General features: G+C 45.5%; 3 protein-coding genes across 13 annotated transcripts in view; 1 reads left to right on the top strand and 2 right to left on the bottom strand.

Annotated features, from left to right (window-relative positions):
• Positions 1-8,945, bottom strand: part of NT5C (5', 3'-nucleotidase, cytosolic) — a 21,722-nt gene extending 12,777 nt beyond the window's left edge. For all 9 annotated transcript variants that reach the window (XM_026090454.1, XM_026090453.1, XM_026090452.1 and 6 more), the window contains exons 1-5: positions 8,741-8,945; positions 4,906-5,006; positions 4,761-4,821; positions 3,801-3,915; positions 3,580-3,718 (exon numbers count right to left, since the gene is read on the bottom strand). In XM_026090454.1, the coding sequence (XP_025946239.1) occupies positions 3,580-3,718; positions 3,801-3,915; positions 4,761-4,821; positions 4,906-5,006; positions 8,741-8,923 (599 nt within the window). In that variant the 5' untranslated portion in view covers positions 8,924-8,945. The remainder of the gene's footprint in view (positions 1-3,579; positions 3,719-3,800; positions 3,916-4,760; positions 4,822-4,905; positions 5,007-8,740) is intronic.
• ARMC7 (armadillo repeat containing 7) lies at positions 43-2,960 on the top strand. Its single transcript, XM_026090463.1, has 3 exons — positions 43-337; positions 456-599; positions 1,928-2,960. Exons 1-3 carry the CDS (start codon positions 271-273, stop codon positions 2,263-2,265), a joined length of 549 nt encoding a protein of 182 aa, XP_025946248.1. The 5' UTR covers positions 43-270; the 3' UTR covers positions 2,266-2,960.
• A 1,064-nt stretch (positions 8,946-10,009) lies between the features above and the next one.
• JPT1 (Jupiter microtubule associated homolog 1) lies at positions 10,010-21,938 on the bottom strand. Of its 3 annotated transcripts, none has more exons than XM_026090465.1 (5): positions 21,728-21,938; positions 18,310-18,452; positions 17,570-17,667; positions 15,430-15,457; positions 10,010-10,987 (listed from the first exon to the last, which is right to left on the bottom strand). In XM_026090465.1, the coding sequence occupies exons 1-5, from the start codon at positions 21,781-21,783 to the stop codon at positions 10,824-10,826; spliced, it is 489 nt and encodes a 162-aa protein (XP_025946250.1). In that variant the 5' UTR covers positions 21,784-21,938; the 3' UTR covers positions 10,010-10,823. The 3 variants fall into 3 exon arrangements, with proteins under 3 accessions (XP_025946250.1, XP_025946251.1, XP_025946249.1); XM_026090466.1 differs by having other exon boundaries at positions 10,010-10,972; XM_026090464.1 differs by lacking the exon at positions 10,010-10,987 and adding an exon at positions 14,000-14,222.
• Between the last annotated feature and the right edge of the window lie 932 nt (positions 21,939-22,870).

Raw genomic sequence — 22,870 nt, 5'->3', positions numbered from 1 at the left:
TGGGCCAGGCCGCGCTGCTCCCCTCCCTCCCGCCTCGCTTCGCTCCCCGCTGCCGGGGCAGGCGGCGCGGCCCGGCCTGCTGCCCTCCCTTCCTCCCTCCAGGGGCGGCAGGCGGAGGCGACCCCTTCGCCCCGCCCGATGCGGGGGGGAAGGCAGGGCGGGGCGGCGGCCATGTTGCGCGGGGCCGGGCAGGAGCCGCCCCAAGGCGGGCGGTGGGGCTGAGGGCGGTGCGCGGCGCGGCGGGCTCCTGGCCGGCGGCCGCCTGCCGGCATGGAGCTGGGCCGGCTGGAGTACCTGCAGGCGCTGGTCACCGAGTTCCAGGCGACCGACAGCCCAGGTGACCCCCTCCCCTCCCCTTCCCTCCTCGGGGGGCGGCGGCGGCGGGGGGGGAGGCGGCTCGCTCGGTTCCTGCTGCCCGGCTCCTCCCGCGCTCACCCGCCGCTTCTGCCCCGCAGACGCCAAGGAGCAGGTCCTGGCCAACCTGGCCAACTTCGCCTACGACCCCCGCAACTACGGGCACCTGCGGCAGCTGCAGGTGCTGGACCTCTTCCTGGATGCGCTCACCGAGGACAGCGAGGCCCTGGTGGAGTTCGCGATCGGTAAGGGCAGGGCCCCGCCGCTCCGCGCCCTCCGCCGTTCGCGCAGGGCCGCGGCAGGTACCGGCCGCGCTGCTTGGGGCGCAGCAGCCATAGGCCCTTGTTGAGGGGGGAAATGAATGGCAGCCTCTCCCCGACATTTTAGTGTAGTCGCGGTTCTTAAAAAAAGATCTTCTGTAAAACAATTTCTTTTCAATACTAGAAGAAGACACTAGCTGAATGACTTCTTACCCAAATGTCTCCTAGTAAGCTTTTGCCCGGTGTAACGCACAGATCCAGCATTCCCATCCTAGTGCTGACAGCCAGTCTGCTAGACTGCTTGTTCCAAATAATTTAATAAACCCTCTGAGGAATCGCCTTGCAGTGATTCATCATGCTCTAAATAAACACAAAGGGGCCGGATCCTAATTGGGAGTGATTCCATGAGATGATATTAAATACATTTGATTTCTGAGGTTTGTTGACTGAGCTACACCAGGTTATGTCTGCACCTTAAAGTTTCAAGTACTAATATTGTCAGCCTCTTGGCTAATATTAGTAGCTCTGTTCTCTGTTTTTCTAAAACATCTGCCATAAACTGCTGGATTGTAACCACATTTAGGATCAAGTGATAAAGATATTTTTCATTCTATGGAAGACATTACATCCAGAAGCACAGTGCCCTCTAATGCCATACTGGAGAAGAAGTGTTCTGGTGGAAAATCTCCAGAAAGAATTGAGAAAATGTAGCACAGGAGCAGTTAACAGTTTTCCAACCAATTCTCACAGCCAGTCTGGATGCTTATTTCTGTATTGGAAAACAGGGATCAGCAAAATCAGCATCATTGCACAATTGCATTTCCATTTTTTCCATTACCACACTGAGTTTGGAAAAAAGAGGTTATTTAAAATCCCATCTTGTAATTCTCAACATCTTTAAGGTTTAGCATGTTTACCTCTTACTGCTCTGGAAAAATATTTTTGTGTGTCACTTTATAAAAAGAAGGAAAGATGAGGTCACATGAGGACAACTCAGAAGTGTACTGAGTGTCTAGCATTGTTCAGGACCAAAATTGTACTGGTATCAATAAATATAAAGCTGTGGAGTACAGTCAGGCTGTTGCCACTTGATTATTCCAGAATGACATGCACAATTGTTTAAACAAAACAGGAGGAAATGAGATGTGTACCAAGTAGGTGCATTACAAAGATTTAATTGTGGTAGTTTCAACTGTAAGAAAGAGTAAAAGATCCTAATTGTAACAGCAGACTTAAATCTTTGTTTGAAAAAGGTGAGGGGGTGGAGAGAAGAATGTCTTGCATTAATCAGACATTCTCTTGCTGTGCTTCAGGTGGTCTTTGTAACCTGTGCCTGGATAAAACTAACAAAGACTACATCTTGGAGGCAAACGGGGTAGAGCCCGTAATAAACTGCCTGTCCAGCTCCAACGAGGAGACAGTGATGTCGGCAGTCACGACGCTGATGTACCTGACGACACCGCAGTCGCGCCAGCAGACCACGGCCCTCCCCGTGGTGGAGTGCATGCTTCGCTTCTCTCTCTCAGCCAGCAGAAGGCTAAGCAATCTGGCAACGGTCTTCCTTGAGGATTACTGCACCCCTCTCCAAGTGGAAGAGGCCAGGAATCTAAGCAAACACACAGCAGTGGGGATTCCTCTCCCGAAGGACTGAGGCTGCCCAGAGCGACTTGGAGCTCTAACAAGGGAGGCCTCCCTCTTAGCTTCCCAGCCTTCCAAGTTCTGCTCAGCAGGTCGAGAGTGTGGTGAGAGCAACTTTAAACAGGGAAGATGGTCAGACCAGCGCTGGGTTTTAATATTAATACAGAGGAAGGAACAATGCTACAATGTGAATCAGGCTTGACATGAAACTAAAAAATAATAATAATAATAAAACAGGTCATGGCTGTTGGAGAGCGGGCTGATGAGTACGGCCCAGCACCCAGCTTGCAAAGATAACCCTTCCCAGCAATTAGCCTCTTCTGCTCATGTTATTGGGCCACTTACATCCCTTCCAGTTCCTGGCTGGTTTTATATGATCCTGAAGTGTCACATAAACTTTATTCCTCCTGCAGAAGAAAGAAGGCGTTTCCCTGCCCCTGCAACTTGCAGGCTTATTATATCCCTTTGGTACTAAGTATGGCATCCTATCATCATGCCATAGGCTCCTGGCTAGTTAATCACTATACAGGACAGGTCATAGCTGTGCTAGATATGAGGAAGTGGAAAATTATATTTCTTTCATTATCACTGGTGAAAAAGGTGAAGATTTTAAAAAAAAAAAAAGGCTCATGGCAGTCTGGCTCACAAGAACAGCTGTCTTGTAAAACCTACTCCTAATAAAACATTAACTTAAATGCTGTGTAAACAGTTTTGTATAAGCACATAAATATTTTTCTACAGCACTTGCAACCCAGCCTTCACCCACTCTCAGTAATGCACGTGGGCAAGAAACTGAAGCCAGCTTGGCCTCCTTTCATTATCAGCCAATGATGCAAAAAGCAACCCAAAAGCCAAGGTGACTAAATACATAAAATTTAAAACGTTTGGCTGTTGACCGCAGAGCTCTGCAGCAGACGCACACACTGTGTCTGCTCACGTTTCATAGCCTTACTTCTTTTTTTTCTCCTTTCTGTCCTCCCCCTACACTCCCAATGAGCTCAAGATGTGGGAGTGAGCTTAAAAAAAAACCCCAAACAATTGTCTTTTATAGTTTCTATTCAGCTACACCGATCAAACACCAGAAACAACTACACAGAGATTAACTAATTTAATACAGAGCAACTTTCCAGAAACCTGGAGAGGAGTCAGCCCTGCAGTATGTCTTACAACAAGTGTGGGTCATTTCTCATAGTCTAACTGATCCCCAGGAGCACCTCTGCCCAGGTCAGAGTGCTTTCTGCTTCCTGGGGATGGATTTCCCTGCCAGCTGATGACCTGGGTGTTCCCCTGGCAAAGGGAAGAGCACAGCACCCCATTTTTGCATTACTTCCTGCGTTTGCTTTCCACRATTGCCCTCCAGTCATCAGCCCAGGACAGCAGCCGCCTGCGGGGTGGCTTCAGCTGGATGTGCTTGTTGTGGCAGCAGGTAAACAGGATGTGCTCCCAGCTGGGGTTCAGCTCCACACCTGAGGAGAGCAAGGGAGGAAAGCTGGAGTTAGCTGGCTTTTTCCTCCCCAACTAACAAAGTGATGCAAAAGCTTTTCAAACCTCTGATGGTATCCTTGTCATCAAACAGCAAGTCAGCAGATACAATGGTCTTATCCCGGGTTAGAATAATCCGCTCCACAAACTCAGGACCCAAATGTTTTTCTACCCATTTATACTGTGGAGGCAAGAAATAAGATAGAAAATTCTACCGGACCACTTTCATATCGCCCATTAAAAAAGTCAGATCAGCCATAGCATAGCAATTTTCTCCCCTGCAAACCCAAGTCTGTGTCTACACCTCGCTGCCCTGCAGTCTGGCTATGGCCCAGGACACTGATTTGACCTGTGGTTTTAATAGTCTTCTGTCAGCACTGCATCTGCCGTGCCTAACCACTGTCCAGTTTGAGCGCTGCGGTGGCAGCTTGCCAGGAACACACAGATTGTGCTCATCTATTTAGAAGTCATTCAAGTGCTTAACGTCCCCTCCTTTTTTCTTGCACCAGTGGAAGGCAAGAATAATTCCGATGGCAGCCTCCTCTTACTCGGTATTGGCATCTGTCAGGTTAGCTTTCATCTCGCTCTCCAGATTTGGAGAGAGTAAGGTTTTCCAAATTGAGGATTCTCCAATGTGAAATTCCCTGGGAATTTCCCATTGCCTTTGGGACATGCTGAAAGTTAAGCTTACCTTATCTGACCATATTGCAACAGCTCTTTTACTGTCACCTGATGATACAGGCAGCTGGAGGAGAAGTGTTACACTCCAGCTCCAGCACCACAGGGCTCGGATGCCTTGCAACAGGGTTGGCATGTTGCGTGAAACGTGGCATCACGTGGCACTCCGGGATTCCAAGTCCCACACTTTTACGTTGTGTTTGAGCAGCTGCCACTTGGAGACATCCAGCCTGGCAGTCTTAGCAGGCTACCACTATCTTTATAAATGAATAGTTTTGACTTGGGTGGTATGAAATAGCAAGGCCTTGCAAAAGCAGCATTAAACAAGTAAAATAAATTCTCTCCCACCTTTTCCAGGATGCAGTGCTCATATTTCCGGAGAGGACTTGTGCAAATAAAGACCTCAGTGCTGAAAAGAAACAGCCCTCATTAGCAGTCAGGGGAAAGTGCGTGAGATAACATAAAAAGGCTGCATAACACAAAGTGTCCTTACTCCTGCATAAGGATCATCTCCTGCATAGCTTCAATGGCTCCTGGAATTGGATCCAAGCCTAGAAAGAAGCCAGGTGACTCATATATACTGGCTACCTTATCCTGCAAGAGACATAAGGAGAATTAACCRTGCACATGCTTTTATCGGAGCTCTGTGCACAACAGTTGTYCAGTTACCCAGTRTGTATAACAGCCTTCAAATGCCAGCATTTTAGAGAGACAGACAGACAGAGATGATGCTTGGTATCAATAGTTGATTATAATATTTCTCACCTTTAGGTTTCTGGGATAAATCCAGCTAAGGCACATAATAATGAGAAGTTACTATCTGATGGGCTGTTCAGAGTGAGGAGGCAGATCTGAACCTGGTCCTGGCTATGTATCTACAAGCAGTCCACAAGCAGCATCACAAATGCAGCCTCATTTCATAGTTCAACTTGCTGATGTCTACAGGTCCCTCTCTACTAACTCTCATGAAAATCCTAGGAACAAATAAGTTTGAAGCTTCTGCTCCTCTCTCACATTTGACTGAAATTTGCTTATGGTTTAGGGATTTATCAGTGCCTGCGTCTATCCACTCATCCCTGATAAATCCCTAAATCCTGCTGCTCCTGTGCAGTAATGTGTCAGTACAGTCTACTTTGAAAGAGTTTAACATCGTGGCAGGAAATGCAAAGGTAGATGCCTCTGCTTCCCCAAGAACCTTTGTCTTCGTGAACTGAACTGTGTCCACCGTGAGCCTAAGCGGGGCCGGGTTCGGCTGTGACACTGGTGGGTGAGGCTAGAGCAGTGGGCATCCCACCTACCGCTCCCATCATCTGACCCAGAGCACACAGCAGACTTCACGCTGTAGTTAAAGGGACTACAGCTTTGTCCCTTTTCTCCCTCTCCACTTGCCCTCGATGATAAACCCGCCTCTGATGCATGCATGTGGGATGCAACATAAATCAGACAAGTCACTAATGACAAACAAGTGGGAAAGGAGGTTATTTCTAAAGCTATAATCATTTAAGTGAGCCTAAGTAGAAGAGAAACAAGATTTCTGGAGAAGCAATGTTCTTCTAGGCTAAAGTGGCCAAAAATAGAGCAACAAGATAAACAAAAGGAATTTAATATTATACAATATAGAGGCACCTTCAATCTCTAAAATGAAAAACAGTATTTCCAGGCAATTCCTGTGCTTCTAGACAGCACTGTGCTTCTAGTCCTCATTCTTTTAATATACCAAAAAGACATTCTTGCACCTTTTATTATTAGGAAGTTCATTGGTTTGAATCCAACTCTGTTCAGTTAATTTAAAAAATTGCTAACCAGTGACTTTTCAGTGGCCTGTGTTAAATCACAGCATTTCAGTGCAGGTCATAGCAGACAGCTCTTTTTATCACACGATCCATCACAACAACGCACCCTCAGCAGCAGCAGCCATCCCAGCAGCATTAAGGGCTGAGTGCACTCCCAGGACTAGGGTTCAGTCTCAGGCAGAAAGGTTAAGCTTCCAATATCTCTTCTATCCTAAGACGTTTGAATCTTACCTTTCCTGGGGTCATACAGTGAACTTCAGAGATGTCAAGCTAGCATTTTTCCACAAGCGTTAAAGACTTATGTTCCCATGCCACCAAACAGTTTGGAAAACTTAGTTCTTGGTAAGTATTCTTCAAAGGCAGGCTGGTGGCCTTTGCTTAGAAACTGTACAAGACTGCTTTTATAGCCCAGCTGATGATCTCCTTGCTCTATATCACCAGTGGAACATGAAYATAAACATTTCAATTAAGCAGCAATGAGAAGCTCTCAGCATTAAATGAGTGTCCCAGATCATGGAGCCCAGTCGCTCAGCTGTCAAAAGCCACAAATACTCATGTATCATCAGACAGAAATTTAGAAGCATTGCCTGATTCCACATGCAGATCAGAAGAGGTTAAGGAGTCCAGGTGAAGGCACAGCAATCAGATCTATCCAGACCTGTTTCCATGCAAAGCCTCACGGATCTCAGCCACAATTCCCTGGAGCTCTTTCCGAGGAGATTTAATTACAGAATCAGGGCTTACGTCTGAAAGCTCTTTTATTCTAGAGAAAGACAGCAGAAACTGGCAACTTTCCACCATGTTACACAAAAGTCTGGCTTTGCTGGAAAAAGAAATTTGATTTGACAGTCRCAAAACCAGAAGCCAGTTCTCCAAAAGAAGCATATAGAAAAAGGAARTAAAAATTTTCTTCCTCATTCTCATCCCGCCCTTGCTCTGCTCTCTTACCTCAGTCATACCTTGGAGGAACCACCTGCTAATTCCCCATGGCCTAGCCAAGCCACTATCCTTATGTTGAGGTTGCCTCAGGAAGCCAGCTGTATGAATACAAGGGCTACCAGATCAAATCAGCCCTGCAGTTCATTTAGCCTAATTTTCTGACTTCAGAGAAAGCTGCAAGAAAACTTACTGGAACATCTGCCCTTAAAACTTCCATCAGTGAGATAACTTAAATGTGAAGCTAGAGAACTTGCATCCTTACCTAAGCTTTCCTGTTTTCAATACGTACAATAATTTTAGAAATTCTTGCCACTGCCAGAGATGTTGAGTCCTTTTTTTGTAACTGACTGGGCCCAGATATTACATTATAAATGCTTGTTAGATAAGGCAAGAATCCCTATCAACAAAACTGCTAGACACACAGGAGATCAGATAGGCAAGCACAGTAGAGAAAGTCTTAAATACAATTCTTTTTAAATAAAATGTCTAAGGATTTACAATGTGAAATTAGTAATCATCAACTTATGTTAATAGAAAAGAAAAAAAACAGAAAGCAAGTAATAGTTAAAGTTTCAAGAGGCAGCTGCCAAGCACTAACAAAGTATAATTAGTAAGTTATAGGAAGTGACACTGTTGCAGAAGTCCATTCCTAGCTATGGAACAGGAGAGAAATGGATGTGAATAGTCACTTCTTAGCAATAAAAGAATTATAGGCTCAGTCCAGTATCTTAAAATCAGCAATGAACTTCTCAGGAAAGTATATGAGAGTCTGGATCAGCATTCATTGTTTTCTAACAGACTATTGATTGTTTTGTGGTAGCAGGAAGGAAGGGTGAACTCTGTAGATTGCCACTATTTTTAATTGTGCCTTAAAACTGACCCTGCTATCCATTCAGTCATTATCAAACATTATGGTGGTTAAAAACCAGCAACAATTTGCACAGATGTGGGGTATACCACAAGCCTTTTATAACATTGTCCCAGTTCACTTCCCTACAGTGCACTCTGCTTCTCAGCGCATACAGAGGGAATGACATAGATAGGGACTTTTATTAGCTGTATAAAACCCATATATAATATCTATATTTCTTGCCCTGCTAGGGAGACATATTAACATTTGCAGAGTGCTCAGAGCTTTAGGTGAGTTATTACTACTGCCGCATAGCGAGAACAGTTCACGAGCAGGTAATGAACAAGCTAAACATTGTTCTGTGAACAGTTTCATCCAGTTATTTCTACGACAGAACCACTCATTCCCACACGCATGTCTCTCTGTAAAGGGCTGGCAATCCTCCTGGAAGAAGTCACTAATTATTAGTATACAAATTAAGACTATTAGCATGAAACAACTCTTTGTAGTGTGCCTGAAAAAAGAAAAAAATCGCCCCGATTTGCAGAAGAAGAGAATCTCTTCGCACGCCCGGAGGGAGGGAGAGCTTTTCCCGCAGGGCGCAAACCCTCCATTTTCCAGCCACACTGCAGTCCTTTCCTGCTCGTGCTAAACTTCCCCCCCCCCCCGTTTGAACGCGGACTTTCCCTTTCGCTGCGCCACGCACGTGGCGAGCGGCGACAAAGCGGCGCCGCGGCCGCGCTCACCGCCAGGTCCCGCCGCAGGCAGCGGTACTGCTCCCACACCGAGAAGCCCCTCCGCTCCGCCAGCTCCACGCGAGGCTCCCCGGGGAAGCGCGAGAGGAAGCCCCGCAGCACCGCGCCCTCGAAGTCGGCCAGGACGCCGTCCATGTCCACCAGGACGCGCAGGGGGCCGGCCGCGCTGCCCATGCTGCGGGCCGGGCCGTGCCGGGCCGAGCCGAGCCGGGCCAAGCCGAGCCGAGCCACCCGCCGCAGCGCTGCCCCGGCTCCCCGCGGCTCCCCGATGCCCGCAGGCGGAGGGCGGGCCTCCGCCGCCCGAATATGCATGAGAGCGCAAGCAGGGGGCGCGCCCAGGACCCGTCCCCTCCCCGGCCTCCGCAGGGGAACGCGGGACCGGGCCGTACCCTTCACTGCCTCTACGCCTTGGCGAGCAAACGCCTCTTTATCCTTCTCGGGCAACTTCGTAATGAATCTTAGTTGTGGTTGCGATGCGACCTGGCGCTCCAATCAAGACAACAGCTGATGGAAAGATAGCTTAGCTCCTCCAACGTCTCACTAACTGCAAAGGAGCATTAACAAGTTCCACTGGTTGTGGGACTTGCAAAGGAAATACAGTTTTATTTCTTTCCTCCTAGGCCAGAAAACAGGTAGGCATTATTTACATGCACCCAGGAGCCATAGAGCATTTAGTATCAGCTACAAGGAACAACAGCCCCAGCTGTAGGAGAGGAAGGGCATGCTAGAGCAAATCCAGTTTTACAGGTTAAACACCTAGGGCTAGGGCTTCTCCAAAACTTATTTRGAAAGCCAGAGTATTTTTAGGTACTGTTCTTTGGGGGCAAAGACTGCACAGTCTCTCTGGCAGACACACAAGTTCTGTATAAATCCAAGTGCTTTGGTTTGACATGCAGCAGATCCCCCTCTAGTACAGTAGGCTTGGTCTCCGTTCCACCGCCCTCTTCTGTTAGGGTCTAATTTATTTCTGTGAGGAGAAGAAACTTCCATTTCCTCCATTTTCTTGAGGGGAAAAAATGTTGAGTAAAACACTTGAATTCATGTTCTATGCATTTCTGTTCTAGAAGATAAAAATGAAGAAGTCAGACACTTTCTTCTTCAAAGGAAGATAGCGTGTGATGGTGCCCTCAAGTCAGGTACAAGAGCTCCCACTTTTTGCTACATTCCACCTATAGTAGGCTAAGGCAGGTAGGCTGAGACAAGGACAAGTGAGAACAAAGCTAAACCAAATCCATGAAATAAAACCCACACAGGAAACACTGCTTCAAAATTTCTATATTATTTACTTTTAAGCAACAGTCCAGCTTTGTGAAATTACAACACACATTTTAAAGGATGAGATTTTCACCTCATGGTCAAGCACCAGCATGATCATGCACAGCATTGAGTCAGTTGTAAAAAAAATGCCCTGTAACTTTTATTTATCTATCTGATTCGCTCCACCTTTACTGAATAAAGTCTGCTGTATACCCAAATCCCCTCCTAGCATTAGGACAGGCGGCTCTGGTCATCAGCCCTCTATTTGGCACATACCCTGCTTCATAGTAGTCCAATATCAAGATATTTCTTGTTAAAGGCAGCATGGTGTACACTAATCACTTTATGCTTTATATGGCACAGCAGGGCTCAAGGCATTTACCACAGGAAGTCAGTGAAGTCTTTTGGATCACCAGTTCTCCCATGTGGAAGAAGGGACTGCTCTTGCTGATTGTTTGCTGGCCTGTTTAACCAGGATTCTAGACCCTTGTAAAGCTAAGGGGTTCTAAAAATCTCAGTACAAAAACCCTCTAAGCACACTTAGAACCAATCTACTCTCCTTTGAAATACATTACTATACCTCATAAAGCTTTCCCTCAAGTCTATCACTAGAAAACACTCATGTCACTTCCAGTAGATCTGGGGGAACACAGGACAGAAGTGGAAAAAACCTTGATCTTAAAAAAAGATGGAGTACATAAAGTGCTTCTTTTTAATGAAAGAAATTCGAGATGTACAGTCAGGCTCAAGTTGTGCAGTTCACAAGCATGGGGAAAAGAAACAGACACGAGTTCAAAACAGTCAGGAAGGGAAAGGTTTAACCGAGGACTAGGCTGGACTTGCCACCGGGTGGATTTCTCCTGGATGGTGCAGGTGCTGGTGCTACTGGGCTAGGAACAGGTGCAGCAGGCAGGGATTTTTCTTCATTCTGACCTGGGGCAGCTTCTACATCAGCCTCAGTGTTTTCTAGAAGAAAAGAAGCTTTTAAGGTGTTGGATATGGATGATGAAAGCCAGAGGTTTCACTGGCTTAGACAGAAGATCAACTCCTTTAAATCGTTCTCCAGGCTTACAGACACATTCAAAGTGTTGTTGTAATCTGCTGGTATGACAGATTTCCAGCTGTCTGAAGTATTTTTCAGATGGACTGTCATGCCTTACAGTTGGGTTTCAGGCATTCAAGAGTCACATTCACTCAGCTACTATTAGGGGAAACCAGCAAATTATTTTTGACAAACAGCTACCATTAACTCTTATATATGTTATGAGTCAGCATATGACCACCCTAACAACTTTTACTCAAGTCTAAACAAGTGCTGGAAACCAAGTCACAGAAGCATCAGTACTTGTAAAGCAAGAGCTCAAATTCAAACCACTTTCCCAATTTAATACCTGGAGTCTGAAGGGAAGAGTATCTGACACACATTTCTGAGGCTTCAGATGGAACATGGGCAAGGAAATATTCATATTAACATGCATGGATAGGCTCAAATATTGCATTTCTTGATAAGCACATGACAGTTTCATCTATTTTAAATACTTCTAAAAGACCACAAGTGAAGACAGGACACAGAAGGAATCCTTCACAGGAAGCACTTTAGATACTGCAGCAAATCACTAATGAATCTACTTCATTAACAAATAGATAATTAATTAGTGAGCACAGTGAGTACATCAGCACATTTTTAAGAGATCACCTCAATCAGTTATGAGCCAAAGGCCTAAATAAGCACTAAGTTTCCTCCTGATAATTGGGGATGGGGTGGGGGGAAGAGAGAGGATCTCTTCGCTAGTTGAAGGAAGCTCCCTCCTGCCTACCTCTTATGGATTTTTCTATCCCTTTTCATACCTGCTGATGCTGTCTACCTCCAGCTTCCTGTGACCACAAGTTTCAGAAACTTACTACCAGCTCTATGAAGAAGTACTTCATCTACTTTTAACAGATCTCTTAGTTTCACAAAATGACCGCTAGTTCTTGTTCTGGAGGATTTGGGAAATAGTTCCACATTCACCTTTACCACAGCCTTCATGATTTTGTAAATCATGACCATATTCCCACCCCCCACCCCATCCCCCAGCTTTCTCTTCTAACTGAAGAGGCCCAGCCATTTTAGTCTCTCCTCCTAAGGCAACTGCTTCATCCCCTTGATCAYTTCCATTACCTTCCTCTGCCCCTTCTTTACCTCCACTACAGCCTTCTGGTCTTTCCATTCCAGGAACTGCATGCACAACTCAAAACGTGGGCTTATTATTTATAGAGGCAAAATTATGTATTCAGTTGTATTCAGTTCTTTTCCTGATGACATCCAACATTTTACTGGCTGCATCCAAAGGCTGAGCCAAAGACTTCAGGAGAAGGACAGCCTTCAGAAATAAGACTCAGGAAAGACCTTTGAGTTAACTGTTACACAAGGCTGAACACAAAATTGGTGTGATTTAGATTATTTTTTCCCTAGAAGAATTACTTTACATCTATCTACACCAAAGTCCATCCTGCCACCTTTTTGCCTGCCTACYTTTAGTAGAGTCCTTCTGGCAGGGAGATTCTGTCACCGTCAGCACATTTGGCTACTTGAAAGAGCTTAGTATCACCAACAAAATTGGAGATTTCACTGTTCATTACCTTTTCCAGGTCACAGATGAAGACACTGAATAAAACTAGTCCCAGCACTATTCCCCTGTCTCATTTTTCCAACCTGAGAAGCAATCACTAAGCCCTACCCTTTGCTTCCTATCCACAGGAGCACCTTTCTTCCAATCTCATAACAACTCAGTTTCTTTAATAACCTTTGATGTAGAATCTTATCAGAAACTCTGAAAAACCACACACATTACATCCGCTGAATCCCCTGTATCCATATGTTTATAATAAACTCATAGCACCCCAGCAGCTTATTATAGTCTCCATGCAATCAGAGAGAATCTACAATACAGACTCTTTACTGGAATCATTAACCCAAATGAACACCAAACAAGAGAGTTTTAAGGTCTGTAAGCTCGAAGCTTCTGTTACTCATGCTTACCACTGCCTGCTTACTCAGCAAACAGAACTGTGGCCAAGCCCACTATGCACAGCGCTGAATGCTCTATTGTCCCATGTTTTAAGCAGACAGTTTATGAGAACTATGAAGTACTCATGGTGATGATCTGTCCACTGAAGGCCAGACATCACCATCTTGTCTATCGTGTAAACGCAGTCATTAGTAACAGTCCATCAAGCGCTGTCTAGTTCTCCTCAGCTAGTCACATTCATTAAGTACACAGCAGTCACCGAATCACTGCAGAAGCAAGAATTACTATCACAGGAGGCTCCTTAAGTAGTTTCTATCAAATTTTAGAGACTCATTTAGCCAGTTGATGCACACATTAGTACTTCCCACTTAAGTTATGTCAGTTTGCTAACCTAATAACTAAAATGATAAAGGCAATAGGATCAGATCAAAAGTTAGTTTTTTCCTTATCAGAAAGAATATAATTTCTGAGTCAATTTGTTAGTGTGTATACAGCAAGCAGTTGGAAATCTTGATGCACAGCTTCCAAATAGGAAGCAAGAACACTTCTGCAAAAGGAGCAGGCTTTCTTGCACTACACAGATATGATTAATAAATACACTTCACCCACTTGACACTTGGGAGTTTTATAATCAGCTACACATAGAAAATCATTGCCAAATTGAGAAGAAAAACAATTTTTAGTTACGGAGACTAGTTATGCTGTGAACTTGTAAGCAAACAGCTTTTATTTGAAGGTATATTCAGTCCCTTTTATGAAAAAGAAAAAAAAAAGGGAAACCCAGGAGACAGCTATATAACATCAAGTACAAGAATCACATGCGCAACAAGTGGAATATTCACCAACTCATGTCTGCCATTTCACACAGCAGGAATAAAGTGGTGGAATGACACAGCCAGCTCAACAGGACTCCATGCTCCATTAAGCAAAGATATAAGCTATCAAAAGGAACAATAAATTTAATAATTCATCAAGATTCTCAGATATCTGTCACAAACACCATTTCAAGGAACTATTAGCTTTCTATTCCTTCCTATGTATCACCAGTGGAAGTACACAAGTCAAATATTTGCCTGTCATCTTCATTTCATTTTGATCATCTTCAAAAACGTGATTTTCAGTCATGGCCACAGCAGCACACAACTCCAGACAACCTCCCAGCATACATTTACTTCCTACTTGACAAGAACTTCCTCCACTGTCACCTACCAGAAACAAACCAAAGGCCAATGAATACTCTACCTGTGAAAATTAGAACTTGTTCCAGGAGTCAGGAATATCATTTTGTACTCAAAGTGTCAGTCAATAGCTATTGTTATACCAGGCAGTCCAATTTCTGTTTCCTCCAATCCCCATCTCTTCTTGCCACACCACTGCTTGCAGGCTGTCATCTGACCCCATGGTGAGTTGGTGTAAACATGTACCAAGAGCAGAGCCCTCAGAGCAGTTTATTTCCACTGTCAAACCACATCCTCCTACCTGAGGCACAGACTCTAAAAGCCCACATTACAGTGCTAATTAAGGTCAGACAGACACAGCTTGCTAAAGAAGCAAGACTTATTTTGGCCACACATATCACTTAGAAGTAGTTAAAAAGTGTTCTGGAAAAATTCTCACTCTCCCAGCAGAAGTCCTTTCAGGATACGGAACTGCTAACAGCTTCAGTCATCTGCCACAACTCATAGGTGTTGAAAGTAGCACTAAAGAGAGTACTCCGTCAACAAACACATTCCTTGCATCGGGAAGTAAGCTATTCTTATGTGAATCTTACAAAGGAGAGATTTCCAGCCTCAGAGCTAGAAAAAAACCTTCAAAGTAACATGCATGGTGCTAAGGGGAAGTTCCTCTGTTTAAGAAATTATGCACATGCACTTACTTGGCTAAAATAAGCATAAAAAAGAAGTGTCAGGAACTTAAAAGCTCATTAATGCAGATATTTTCAGATGCAGTAGCTGTTTTTGATTATTTCCCTACCAGTAGGCAGCAGCAAAGAGGTAACTTGCTATACTAAAAGCTATGAAGTTGACTGTTTTATTTAATTACAAGCTACTATAATATCACAGTGATCTTTCAGTCACCCAAAGTCTTTGCAAGATGGTATCCACCTTGCTTTCTAGCACTTAAAAAAAAAAAAATCTTGACACCAACTGCTGCTGGCAAAAAAAAAGTGAACAGGAGTGTTCTTGTTTTTAACCTGATGACCGACAGAGGCATTCTGCCATTTCATTCCATGTCCACATTCTAACACTTCCACTGAAGTAGACAGGTCACTAATGATTTGAAGGATTCAAGGGACAGCCCCAAGCCATCTCCCTCTTAATACATGATCATTTCCATTATCCTAGATCCTCTTCTCTTTCAAAAAAAGCATAACTGCAAAAGGCTTTTAGACAGTCCAAAGGAGTTACTCACCAGAAGTTTCAACAACACCATCTCCTCCCTAGAAGAGAGAGAGAAACATTATAGCTTAAACTTCATAATGTGTTTTCCCCTCCATTGAGAGGGTGCTCAATACTCCAGTCTATGACCAAGCAAGCAGTGGTGACACAGGCAGAGCTGGTCAGACACACTGCTCCATCTAGCAGGGCTTTCTGAACAACAGACTAAATGAAACAGTCACAGAACAACAGACTCTTGGGTCAGGTATCAGAGTAGCATGGTGGGTTCTGCACACATATTTCTGCAGACTAATACTATGGGTTTGGCAGCACTAATTCTTACAGAGTGACTAATTTCATCAAACATTATTTACCCACAGTAAAGCAGAGAACATACTCTCTCTCTCTCTATATATATATATATATAAAAAATATATATAATATTATATATATATATATATTTTTTAAAGTTTAATCAGAAAGGTACTGCTTAAGTAATCCCAACATGAGATTACCCACAACATTTGGTTTGCTTCTTATTCCCACACTATGAAGGATGCGGTGGGCAAGGGCACTTTATCATATTTAGCATCTTTCATTAGGCAGTACTGACCAGTAACCAAAAGGTTGCAACCACCAAGAAGCAGCGGCAAGAAAGTTATACTGTAAGCTACTGATGGTTGCAAATATTTTAGTTTCCCTTCCTTTCTACTAAGCAACTCTTTCCAACACCAAACATTTATCTGTAAGTAAGGCCAAGAACATTTGTCCTATCCAGGATATTTTAATTCATTTGTCAAATAAGTCAGTTTTCAGCGATATGGCTGATAAAGTTTCCTTCACTACATAAGCAGCTAAACATTTTTTACCTAAATCTGTTCAAATACAGACTGCTACCTGACCCACAGACACAAAGTCCTCCAGCAGCACCCAAGGCTCCTCATTGTCATGGAGGTTTTATCAACTTTCAAAGGTTTAACATTGTTAACTGTATTACAGAACTGCAGTAGTCAGAAATCTCGTGTAAATATGTTCCCTTAAATCTCAGACTGGACTATAGTACCTTAGTTCTAGCTTCTGCTGTTTATAGCTGTAACTACTGAGCAATAAAATTAAAGTATTCTGCATTACAAGAATCGTGTTTGCAAAGCTGAGAACCGCAGGCCACAGAGTATTTAATACAATTAAGTAGATAATAGAATCAGACTAAACAGTTTATTATTGTGTGGTAGCAGCTATAAATTTAATCTCACTGCTATGTTTGCTAAATTGAAACAAGACATTTCATGCAACAAAAAAAAACAATTTTGTGGCTCAAAGAGTCCATTAATACCAAAATGGGTTAAAGTAGTGATTGGTGCTAATTTTCGAAACAAAACTTGTTATTTATAATCCATGAGGCAAAAGGCACTGAGAGTAATAATTCACCTTCCCAGTTCTTTTCAGAAAAGCTAAAGTTTGACAGCTTTAAGGCACCAGGATTTCATTTTTCTCTCTAGAACTTGTTTATGCAAATGCAGCCTGCTTTAGGTTTCCTTAGGTTCCCTTTAGGTTTTCTTGTGTTATAAAGAATTACTACTCTCCATTCTGTTTTTTCCCCCCCACAAAATCTCATTGTACATCAAGCATAACCCATGTTAACAGTACAAATCATGCTCCATATTGGCACCAAGTAAATAGCTTACATAATAATACCATCAGATGTGTTAATTACTAAGGGCAGTGGCAGAATTAAAATAAGCATTCATGCTACTGAGGTAAAGACTTGTTGGGATGTGAAACCAATAGTCTTTTGCAAATTAGCATATCCACATGTAGTTAATTGTAGGTGATTACTGTTTGGAAAAACAAACAAACAAAAAAAACCCCAAAACCAGACACACACATATGACTAAAGCTAGATTTCATGCCACTTCATTATTGTCCCATCAGTAAGAAGAGTTAAGAACTCTAGAAAGCACTCATTTAAAAAAACTCCAACATTTCACCAACATGCTATGGGACCATCATATGGAAGAGGGAACCTTCAGGAAAAGAACAGGTTTGAGAGTAAGGCACAATAAAGCTTCAAATGCTACAACACGCTTCCAACTGTGCAAACACCAGTGATTAAGCAATCACATATAGAGAGGAAAGTGACACATCTTCAGCCTTTTCATAGTTAAGGTACTGACCTTCGGATCTACAAAGTCTCCGCAGTTTGCATCCATTGAGCTTCTTCTTTGTGGTCCAGATGATTCACAGTCTTCTCTGACTTCACCCGGCTTAGCCCCTATAAGCAGAGATGGATTCCAATCAGGTTGCAAGATAAACTTACTGGGAAAGCAGATCATAAATAGCCAAGGTCTCACTTTTGTTGCATTAAAGCCTTACCACACCGAGATCCTGTTCTGGGCCTTTAGATAATGACTCATAAATTACTGTTTTACAATAGCGTCTCATCTGGTGGAGGGTATCATTTAGACAGATGGAAGGTAGGGTCCCAAGGCCACATTGGAAGTGCTCGGCAGAAATGGAAGCTGAATCCCAGCTGCAAGTACAGCACACAGCTATACTTCCGATTAATCAAGACCAATCAGCCTTACTCCGCATACTAGGAGACAAGTTCACCCTACTCTAACTTGATAACCTTGGAGCGATTGCATCCAAAATACAACTCCCTTGGCTATTTATTTGCAACATCTATGTCTAAAACTTGGACTAAAAAAAATAATAATAATAAATGACCACTCTAGAAGTAATTTGAAACAATAAAGAGAAAAATCCCTTGCAAGTAGGCATCATTTACAGCACTAAACTTCCAAGTAGGAACCAAACTCAGGTTTCCATACTCAGCCTCCAGCAGCTTCAGGCCAATACCCAAAATGAATTAATGCATGCCAGCAGATACAGAAATGAAGTATCGCATCCTTACCCGACGATTTAGCCCAAGAAGGTGGGTTTTCTTCAGGAGGTCCAAAGATACTGGATGCCATTTTGTTCCTTCGCACGGGTTGTTCTTTTGGCTCATCAAAACCCAATGAAAAGTTGGACCCACCACCAGGAGGGCGCAGTACTCTAGAGAAAGATTCTGATTTACCACTTTGTATTTCAAGGGTTATACCATTGCCATTAACAAGTATCATATAAACAACATATAAAACAAGGTTAAAAAGCAAAGAGAATGTTGTTGGCTCTTGTAACAGATAGACTACAGTCATATGGGCCAAATTCTGCCCAAACAGAAACAATCTGAGACTACCGTATTATGCATTGGCTTTTAACAACCAACACCAGTTATGTCATGTCTTCAGTGCATAATTTGAACTATAAAAGTAAAATGCTTGCCAATATTCAATCCAGACACTGTATTACCACTACTCTTCATGCTCTTTGATGATACTTATCAAAAATAAAATAGTCTCATGCTCCATTTGTGCCTTTCCTTCACTCAGTGTCAAAAAGAATTGCTACTAATCTTCAGATGCTGATAAAAAAAAAAAAAGTATATATGGGCATGTCAGAATTCAGCTTGCCAACTATGAACAGCCCTAAAAAAGAGAGAGAGAGAGCGAGAGAGCGCTGTATGAAAGCTAATGTTAATCATCAGATTGGCAGTGCAGTGAAGACTGAAGTTTGGCTTATGAGCCAAAGTACTGGTTGCACCACTGATGTCTGGGCTCCAGCCTCTGTCTAGATCTGTTTCGTCTGAAAAACCCTCAAGTCTGCAGCACGTTACTGGACTGAAATTAAAAAGTGCAATTAAACAGCTTTAAGCTGTTTTAGAGCTCATAAGGAGAGGCATGTGTACAAAGCTCCAGAAATAAAACATAAATCTAGCAGTGATCTATTAGATAGCTACAAAAGAAGCCTATCTCATACTTAACAAGCTATATTATGGGTTACTCTTCAACCTACAGAAATCAACTAAAACAACACCAAAACAAGTTCTTGAAAGGTAAATTCCTTCAGACCTTGTTTTCTTAACCATGAGATCTTTTTAAGGCTGATATGTTAGCCGGTGAAGCCAGAGAATAGCCAGGAGAATAATAATTCATAAGACCGTATGAGCACTATCCCAACTGTCAGAGAGATATGAGCATACCAACAGAACCACGCATTCAAGGCATCCAATGCTTTCAAATGAGTCCAAAACAAGCTGGGAAGGGGTACATTTTCTCCCCTTTCCAAAAAAAAAAAAAAAAAAAAAAAAAAAAAAAAAAAACACAAAAAAACACAAAAAAACCAAACCTTAAAGAAAAACACTTTTCTAGCCTGCCAAACTCAAAAAATACAGCAGCAAGCAAAACCCACAAGGTTGTTTTACATGGGTGTTCAGTGTTATTTAACTATCAAAATACTTTTCCTTACAAAATTCCTCTCCAAAGATCTAATTTATAATGCTCAGAAGCTAGTGGGAGGATCCCAGTAGTCTGCATAATACATTTTAAAAATCCTAGAACATTTTTGCTGACTTGCTTTCCTCCTTTCTGAAATAAGGGATGTGGTACAATGGGGTTGAATTACTCCATTACATTTTTCCCCAGAGGAAGCATCCTTCTACAGAAGGCTTATTTTCTTAGTCACATCTGTTGCATTTACTAGTTTGAAGGGCAGTGTGCTCAAAAGAGGGCTTGCTCTCACAATTTACATCACCTTTATTTTACCAGAGCAGTGGAACCAGTACTTTGACATCACAACGGTTTCCATAGATAGTCTTAATGAAATTAAGAGAAAAGGCAACTGAAGCAAAAAAAAAAAAAATTATCACTCACATACTGTTAAATACAAATAATTGTTCTGGTCAACCCCAGCTAAAGGTTGACAGATGTTACTAGGAACCTCTCCCTCGCTKGAGGTGTTGCAACGTGCTTCCATCGAAGCAACGGTTAACACTTCAAGCAAAGAACTGCTCTTAAAATTGCACCTGATACCTAGCGACATATACTGAAAACCCATCCACAGCTCCATCCAGGAAGCACTCCTGCTGCAAAGATTAAAATAAAATAAAACTAAACTAAAAAAAAGCTAAAAGCAAACAGGAAGCATCTGCTTTGTCAGGACAAAAATCTCCCTGAAAAAAAAAGACACGAGGGCTTGAGGCGGAGCATAAGCCCCTCCAAGCCAGCTATTCCCACCGCAACGCTCACCAGAACCGTGCATGACAGAAATACTAGGCATCTCTTCCAAACGTACTTGTCAAGTTTTCTTTGTTTCTAGATAGCCGGCGGCTTCCCTCAGTGCAGCGCCCTTGTGCTCTCGCACCTGCCCCCCACTCCCGATCTGCAGCGGTTTCACAGCTCTCGCCGGCTTTCCCCCCCCCCCCCCCCCAAAAAAAAAGGCCCTCCGCTGCGGGACTGCAGGGTCTGGGCGCCGGGCAGGGCCCCCCCGGCCCCGAGCATGCTCCCTGCGAGCCGACGGTAATCCACTTAAAGCAGCAGTGCACAATGAGCTTAACAAAACAGACACCTCCGACGACAGCGAGAGCCAGCCGCCCTCCAAGTCACAGCAACGCGCGACCAGTCGTCTTTTGGGTCAAGCCCCGACCCGACGGCCGAGCGCCCTGCAAGCGGATCCGCTGCCGCTCGTTAAAGTTAACAGGTAGCGAGGCCGCGGAGAAGAGACAATGGAGCCTGCTCCAGCCCCACCCAGTACGCGAAAGCCTCGGGGACCGCTCCGCCGAGCCAAGGGAGAAAGTCTTAACAGCCGGACACGGGCGAAGGGGGCGGACAGAAGGGGAGAGCAGGGCAAGGGGGCGCGGAGGCCCCCCGGCTGTGATCCGGCTGCGTGGCTGTGCAGCGACGGAGGGAGGGAGTCGCCTCCCTTCTTTGTTAGCAAGAGGCAGAGACACACACACACACACAGACCCGAGCAACCCGGGGTGGGTCTAGCGAGCTCCCACCCCCGCAGCTCGCCACCCCCCCCGGCAGCTGCGGCAGGACACGGCCTGTCGTTCCCCCCCCCCTGCCCCTCCCCCGGCAGCGCAGCTGACTCCCGCCGAGCCCAAAGGCAGCCCGCTGCCCCCGGGTGGGTGCGGCCCGCCTCCGCCTCCTGCCAGCCCGCCCCGCGCGGCCGGGAAACGGCGAGCAAGGCGCCCCAAAACCCGGCCGGCGCCCCGACCCCGCCGGCGCTGGTGAGGAAGCCGGGCTCCCCCAGTACCGCCCCGCACCCGGGGGGGGGAGGCCCTCCGCCACGCCAAGGGCCGCGCCGGGTAACCCCCTCCGCGCCTCGCTGGGCCCTCGGGGCCTGAGGCGAGGGGCAGTGACAGCCCCGCCGCGAGCACCCTCGGCCCCGCCGCGCGCCGCCCGCCTCCCCAACGGTCCCAACGGCCACCGAGTGCCGCCCCGCCGGACCTGGAGCTGTTCCTGCCACTGGGGTCCATGCCCGAGAAGGTGGTCGTGGTGGTCATGGCGGCAGGGATGGAGGAGACGGAGGAAGGGGAAAGGGCTCCGTTAAAGGCCGGCGGGGAGTGACGGTCCCGGGACCAGAGCACCCTCCCCCTTCTGGCCCTGCCTCTGCTGCTGCCGGTGACAACTGCAGCCRCCGCCCGCACCGGCCACGCCTTTTATAAGCATTTTAGGGCCCGCCCCTTTGTGAGCAACTCATTGGACGGTTCAAACCAGATCCCGGCTTCCCATTGGTCCGAGACCCGCCACTCTGCTCTTTTGCCCGCCTCACACTCTATTCCGTGCCGCCTTGCCCGATCCGTGAAGCCTCATTGGTGAAGAAATACGTCTGCTCAGTGGTGATTGGCTGCGCCGGGGCGCTGGCGCCCTTTGTTGATGATTGGCGGGAGGGCTGTCGCTCATCTAGGGCGAGTTCCGATTGGCTTAGCCGCACATGAGGCGAGACAAAAGTGCCGGTGGCGTTTCCCTTGTGAGGGGGCTGAGGGTCCCTCAGGGAGGAGAGGTGCGACAAGGAAGGCAGGCGGCTGCCACCCCCCGCCTCGCCCCTGCCTTCCTGGGCTGCCCCCCCGGGCCACACTGTGCCACTCCTCACCCCAACACCATCCCCTGCAACACCGCCAGGCCCTGACACCCATGAGGGCGACACCTCAGGAACCACAGGGCCACCAGCACCCAGCCAGGACACCCTTCCATGAGCCACCACCCCGCACCCACAAAGCCATGGCCATGCCTGGAGGTGACCAGCCAATCCTGGCCCAGTTGTTGCCTCAGAGCACGGATAGAAGACACGCACAGAGGCCTTTACAAGGTGGCAGGTGTCYGCGCACCAGGCCACCGCAGGAGCAGGCCATGATGTGGTGACCCCAGTCTTGGGCTGCCACACGCCAGCCCCCGTCTCCCACCACGGAGCCGCCTCAAAGCACCGGCATTGCACAACACCGCAGAAACAGCAGCCTGACAAAACAGGCTGTGTTGTTACAACAGGGACCGTGTGAAATGCTTTGTCACCTCAAAGCAGAACACTGCGGGGCAATAAGATAACCTGCAATATCAAACAACAACCTCGCTGATTCATCAGGAGGTTGATCT

The sequence above is a fragment of the Apteryx rowi genome, unplaced genomic scaffold (genome assembly GCF_003343035.1).
Source record: "Apteryx rowi isolate R43461 unplaced genomic scaffold, aptRow1 scaffold_86, whole genome shotgun sequence".
NCBI classification, from domain to species: domain Eukaryota; kingdom Metazoa; phylum Chordata; class Aves; order Apterygiformes; family Apterygidae; genus Apteryx; species Apteryx rowi.
This window is presented reverse-complemented; position numbering and strand designations above follow the sequence as displayed.

What these genes read in the sequence shown, in the direction of transcription:
- ARMC7 (XM_026090463.1), top strand. Translation starts at nt 271, where the DNA reads ATGGAGCTGGGCCGGCTGGAGTACCTGCAGGCGCTGGTCACCGAGTTC. An exon ending in CCAGGCGACCGACAGCCCAG is followed by an intron (nt 338 to 455) that starts GTGACCCCCTCC and finishes TCTGCCCCGCAG; the next exon opens with ACGCCAAGGAGCAGGTCCTG. An exon ending in CCTGGTGGAGTTCGCGATCG is followed by an intron (nt 600 to 1,927) that starts GTAAGGGCAGGG and finishes GCTGTGCTTCAG; the next exon opens with GTGGTCTTTGTAACCTGTGC.
- JPT1 (XM_026090464.1), bottom strand. Translation starts at nt 21,783, where the DNA reads ATGACCACCACGACCACCTTCTCGGGCATGGACCCCAGTGGCAGGAAC. An exon ending in GAGACTTTGTAGATCCGAAG is followed by an intron (nt 15,458 to 17,569) that starts GTCAGTACCTTA and finishes TCTCTCTTCTAG; the next exon opens with GGAGGAGATGGTGTTGTTGA. An exon ending in TGGTGTTGTTGAAACTTCTG is followed by an intron (nt 14,223 to 15,429) that starts GTGAGTAACTCC and finishes TGTTTCTGGTAG; the next exon opens with GTGACAGTGGAGGAAGTTCT.